This window comes from Rhea americana, unplaced genomic scaffold (genome assembly GCF_003343005.1).
Source record: "Rhea americana isolate MKP2758 unplaced genomic scaffold, rheAme1 scaffold_215, whole genome shotgun sequence".
Taxonomy (NCBI): domain Eukaryota; kingdom Metazoa; phylum Chordata; class Aves; order Rheiformes; family Rheidae; genus Rhea; species Rhea americana.
This window is the reverse complement of record NW_028186305.1, coordinates 1311772-1317380: the sequence shown is the minus strand read 5'-3', so window position 1 is coordinate 1317380 and position 5609 is coordinate 1311772. Positions and strand designations below refer to the sequence as shown.

At 71.3% G+C, this 5609-nt stretch overlaps 1 protein-coding gene across 2 annotated transcripts in view; it reads left to right on the top strand.

Moving 5' to 3' along the window:
• Positions 1 to 3639: 3639 nt before the first annotated feature.
• LOC146595837 (CYFIP-related Rac1 interactor A-like) overlaps positions 3640 to 5609 on the top strand; it is a 4417-nt gene continuing 2447 nt past the window's right edge. The window contains exons 1-3 of one of the 2 annotated variants that reach the window (XM_085305121.1): positions 3712 to 3723; positions 4082 to 4162; positions 5257 to 5336. In XM_085305121.1, coding sequence (XP_085161247.1) covers positions 5264 to 5336 — 73 coding nt within the window. In that variant the 5' untranslated portion in view covers positions 3712 to 3723; positions 4082 to 4162; positions 5257 to 5263. Of the gene's footprint in view, positions 3724 to 4081; positions 4163 to 5256; positions 5337 to 5609 lie in introns of both variants that reach the window. The other variant, XM_085305120.1, reaches the window with a different exon arrangement.

Genomic DNA, 5609 nt, shown 5'->3' with positions numbered 1-5609 from the left:
CCGCGTGGGGGGAGCGGTGCGGGAGACACCCCCCCCCGCCCGGGGGGGGACCGCAGCCCCGCGGCAGCGGTGCCCGGGGGCGCCTGGGTGGGTCCGGGAGCTGCGGCGCTCGCTCCCGGGGAGCCCTGCGGTAAATCCGCCCGCAGCCGCAGCGGCGGCCCCGGCGAAGGGCACCAGGACGGGGTCGTCCCCCCCCCTCCCCCGGGCAGCTGTTTCTCCCCCCCGCCGAGGCAGCGCGGTCTCCAGGTGCTGCGGGAAGCTGGGGGGCCCGGAGAGCCCCGACCCTCCGTGGGGTTACGGCAGTGCCGGCTCGTCCCCGGGTAGCACCAAGAGAGCCGCGGTGACCTGGTTCCCGGGATAACATCCCCCCACCCCCAAAGGAAAAACCATCCATCCTACAGCGCGCTCAGCCCTGCAGCTTCCACCGCCGTCAAGTGGCTGCGGCGGTGCCGGCGCGGCCCGCGGGCACGGGGGAGGCCGGGGCGCCGCGGGAGAAGGGGCAAGCAGAGCCCCCCGGCCCGGGGACGCAGCGCCGGGCTGCGGTGCCCCCTCGCCGGGGATGCTCCGCCGCACAGGGATGCTGCGGCACCGGGAGCAGGCTCAGCCCCAAACCCGCCCCAGGCGACAGGAGGACAGTGCCCACAGCCTGATCCCTGGGCATTTCTGCCCCCTCCTAGGAGGCCACTTGGAGCATCGCTGGTCCAGYCCTCTGCAGTGGGAACAGTGCTCCTGGGAGCACAGGACCAGGTCCTGCCTGGAGCAGGACAGGAGTCTCCTSCACGTGCTGGCCAGGACATGCCTGGAGCAAGCAGTAGCCCCACAGGGTCCCTCCAGCATTGGCTGTTTGGGGCAAAGAGCTGGGAGACCCCAGTGGGGCTGGGAGAGGAGCACGGGTGCCAGAGCAGGACTGGGTGCAGGGAGGCTTAAGGCACCCCAAAATCCAGGGGCACCTCTGGTGTCGCTGGGAGGAGACCTGCCCAGCCCCATCCCCCCCTCTGCAGCCAGCCCTTGCCCCATGCCTGCACTGGGCATGGGTGGAAACCCACAGCACTGTGGTCCTGGGCGAGTGGTGGGCTGGATGGAGGGAGCATCACCTCTGGCCACGCTGCATCCCCCAGGTGCCACCCTGCTGTCCAAGTGAGTGACAAAGCAACGCAGCGGCGGGTAATTACYGTGCCGGCATCTTCCCTCCTGGAAGGAGAGTGAGTTGGCTCTGTCACGCAAGGCTCTCTCCAAGATGTTCCCGAGCACCTCTCGGAGAAGAGCTGAGCCAGGGCGGACTCGGGAAGCAGACATCCACAAGCAGACGCAGCCCTTAACCCCTTTGGATGCCCCAAGGACTATGCACCCTCCTGGGAAGCCCTCTCCKGGCCACGCACCCCTCCAGGAGGCAGCCCCAGCCAACCCATCCTGCACCCCATCACCTGCACCCAGCTCCTTGCGTGGGTGAGGACACCCCAGGTCCTTGGCGTGTCCGGGCACCCGCTCAGCTCCCATGCACAGGTGCATGCAGCACCGCCAGGAGCAGGTTGCCCCCACAGCACCCGCACGTGGCCATGACCCTTTCACCAGCTGCGCCTGCCCGGGGGTGCTGCAGGTGCCCAGTGTCCCCAGCCGACAATTTCACGGGGCGACTGCCCGCTGGTGCTGCCCGCACCCCGGGCAGGGCCACCCGCGGGGCAGCGTCATCCCCGCGGCACCAAGGGAGTTTTCGCAGGAGCTGGCTGCTCTGCCAGGGCCACGAGCAAGGCTCAGAGCCACGAGGGAAGCAGGTGCCCAGGTGCCCTGGGACACCACGGGAGCTGGGTGCCAAGTCCCCGAGCGGAGCCGTGCCCCGAGGCCCAGCGTTCACACAGCGCTCGACTCCTTGCAAGAGCCGTCCCAGCCACGGAYGCATTGCCGCTTCCCCAGACCCATCACAGCCCCCCGAGGGCACGGGGACAGCAGGGTGGCCAGGAGACGTGTCTCCGATGTCGGCACTCGGCTGCTGGAAAAGTCCCAGTCCGAGGCCCAGCACTGGGTTGAGCCTCCCCATTCCCACCGCCCGGGCACGGGGTGGCTGCAGGGCAGAGTGGCTGCAGAGAGCCCCGTCCTCCTCGCCAGCACCGCAGCCCAGCCTCCGCCGCGGCTCCAGCCCCGTGCGGGACAGCCCCGTGCCGGGGACCACTCTGTCCCCCCTCTCCAGAGGCCATCAGGGACGGCGCTGCAGAGTTTAGCGGTGACAAATCCCAGCGCTGAGCCGCTGCTCTCGCCTGTCAAGGACAATCTCCGTGCAGGCGCGAGGAGGACGCCGGCACGCYGATAATGTAATTTATGCAAATGCCTGAGCAGAGCGGGTGCGAGTCTCCCGGCCTGCTCCCGCGCCCCACAGCCGGCACCTCCCCACGGCTCTGCGCGCCGCGGCGCCCCGGGACCCCTGCAAGGCGCCCGGGCTGCCAGACGGGACGCACCGGGGACAACGTGGCAGCAGAGCCCGAGGAGGGGGGGCTGCACCGCGCACCAGGGCATACGAGCATCAGTCTCACATGGGGAAACTGAGGCAGGGACCTGTCTGCAGTCACACGCCAGGGCRCCGGCAGCGTCCGGGCAGCGTCTGCTATTCTCAGCCAGCAACAGCAAATCCTCGCGGGCAGCCGCTGGCGCCGGGTGTTGCTTTCCCCATCACGGCTGCAGYGAGGAATTCACAGCGATCAGCGCCGGCTGCGTCAGTGCGTTATCTGACCGCAGGGAGAGACAGGAGCTGTCTCCCCGGGCCAGCTTCTCGCGGAATAATTCCTCGGAAAGCTTTCATCGAGACCTCGTTTAATTCTCCAGGAACACGAGGTTCCCAGCAGGCACAAATCAGCTTATTCCAGAGGAAACCAGGTTTTTCTCTCGTGTCTCTCTCAAAGGAGGAGTCGGTGCCCGGATCTGGAGCCCGCACCCTCCGGATGCTCCGAGGGGGCCTGAGGCCCCGTGCCCAGCGCGAAGCCRCAGCTCGGCTGGCCGAGGAGGAGGAGGAGGGTGGGCAGAGCCGCCGCAGGGGGCTGAGGCCGAAGGGCTGCCGTGGGAGCACGCAGGTCGGGGGCAACTGCTGCCGAGCGAGGGAGAGCTCTGCCTTGCCGCTCCCCGGCTGCATTAATTAAACCTGAGCACTAATTACAGTCTGCCAACCCCCCCCCCCCGGCTGTCTCCCACTGGCCTCCGCGGGGAAGCCCGGCCGCTGCACGCCGCAGCCCCCCGTGCGCCTGGCGCCTGCCCCGGGCCCCCGCTTGCTCCCCGGCTCCTGCAGCGACTTACCCCAGCGCTGCCGGGCCCGGCCCCGCTCTCCCAGCTCCGGCGGGGAAGCTCCCTCCTTCGAGAGCACGGGGCCGCCTGGCGCGAAGAGCTCCGCGGCGCCCGCGGGAGCAGCGGCTCGGCAAGGCGACGCCGTGCCCGGGCGGGAAGCGCGCGGGCCGCGCGAGCTGGGAGAGCGCCCGGGGGCTGCGCGGGTCGGTTTGCGCTTGCCGTTCCCGTAACACGTGGAAAGGAGCGAAGGCGGGCGGCGGAGCGGGGGGAAATTCCCGCCGGCTCGGCGAGGCACCGCGGGCCCCGGGAGCCGCCCCGGCGCCGCGGCCGCCGTGCGGTCCCGGCCTGACGCTGCCGCCCTCCCGCCCGCAGGTTCCCGCGGCCGATGAAGTGATTTATGAGCCTTCCCCAGCCCCTGCTGCCGCCGCCGCCGTAGCCGCCGCGCCGGACACCGAGGTGAGGACCGTCGGCGCGGGGCCGGGACGCCCGAGCCGAGCGCGCGGGGCAGCAGCGGGGCGGCCGGGTCCCGTCCCCCGTCCCCCCAGCCAGGGCACCCACGCAGCCCCATTTCGGGGAGCCGATGGAGCCCCCACCGGTGCATCCCCGCCGGGCGGGCGGGCGAGCGGAGCGGCAGGGCCCGCGGGAAGCGCCACGCTCCCGAAGCCTCCCCGCCTCCGAAGCAGCAAGCCCAGGGGCGAGCGGCCCCGTCTCCGCAGGCAGGCAGCCGGGGAGGGGAGGGGAGGCCGCGGCGGGCCGGGGGGGAGCCCGGCGGGCCGCCCCAGCACCCCTCCACGCTTGCGTTTCTCTCGCTCAGGTCTGCTGGCCATGGGCAACCTGATAAAGGTATTGGGCAAAGATTTAGAAAACTGTCCTCATTTTTTCCTGGATTTCGAAAGTAAGTCCGGCGAGCAGGGCGGGCGCGGGGAGGGGGCCGGGCACGCGGCCGCTGCCGGCAGGGGGGAGCCGCCGGCGCTCTCCCGAAGATGGGGCGACGGGCCCCCGCCGCCCGGCTCGGGCTGCGCCCCGGAGCAGCCCCGGAGCGGGGCAGGGGAGCAAGACCCGGGAGATGCCCCATGCCCAAACCGCCTCTCCACCTCCTCCGCTTCCCGCTGTGGGTCCGGAGCGGGGGGGGGGGGATGTTTCAGCGCACTCCCCCCATCCCGCCCGGCCGCAGGCGCCCCGCGGGACGTCCCCATCGCCGCTGCGGTCAGTGGCACCGGGGCCGCCGGGGAGCGGCCGAGGGAGGAGGCAGGAAGGCTCTGCACCCCTGGCTGCGCCGCGGGAAGGAGCCGCGCGGCGGCCGCAGCGGGACGGGGATCCCCATCCGCCCCGGGAGATTCGCACCAGCTTCGCCCCGGCTTGGGCTCGCCGGCACGGGAGAGCGCGGCTCAGGGGCTCGCCGAGCTCGGYGGCACGTCCGAGCGGGCGCTACGCGAGGCCGGCGGCCGCGGCGGGCTGCAGGGTCCCCGCGGTCCCCAGCCAGCCCGGCTGCCTCCCCGCCGGGGCGCCGCTCTGAGCAAAACCATGGGGCGTAAAAATAGCTCGGCAGCGGTGCCGGCGGGTCCCGAAATAGCCGCGAGCGTCCTGCTGGGCTCCCTCCCCACTGCACAGGGCCCCTTGGGTGCAGCGCAGCCCTCAGCAGCCTCCAGCCCCTTGCAAACCCCTCCGGGCCGGCGCCAGCGCTGCTGGGGGGCAGCGGGAGGTGGGGGAGGCCCCTAGCCGAGACCRCGGGGACTCGCCGAGCGGTTCGCCCTCCCGGCTGGAGGCCGGCGGCGCTCCCCTCCCTTCGCTCCATCCCCTCCATCACCCCATCCGCCCGCGCTCATCGCCATCGGGGCGGCAAGCGGCTGCAGCCGGCGGGGCCGGGAGCCCCTCGAGCCCCCGCCGCGCGCGGGGCGGCCGCGTCCCCCCGCAGCCCCGCTCCTCTCCCCCGAACGCCTCCTCACCATCATCATTTTTTTTTTTTCCCTCTCGTTTCTTCTCTTGCAGGTTTCTCATGGGGAACCTTCTTAAAGTGTTGACTTATAACGAACTTGACCAAGGCCCTAATTTTTTCCTTGACTTTGAAAGTGAGATGGGATTTTTTTTGTTTTCCTTTTGTTCTCCAATGATTCTCAGTTCCACGTTCACGCACGTTTTGAGTTCTCCTACCCGTCGCCCATCGCATCGCGCCCGTCCCCCCTCCCCGCCGCAGCAGCCGCCGCTCCCCGGGGTGGGGTGGGGGGGACGGACACACGGCCGGTGGGGCAGCCCCACGCCGGGGGGCAGCGGGGCTGCACCTCTGCCCTTGGGGTGCCTGGTGGGGGTGGGACGGGGCGCGGGAAGCGGCAGCCGCCGGCAGC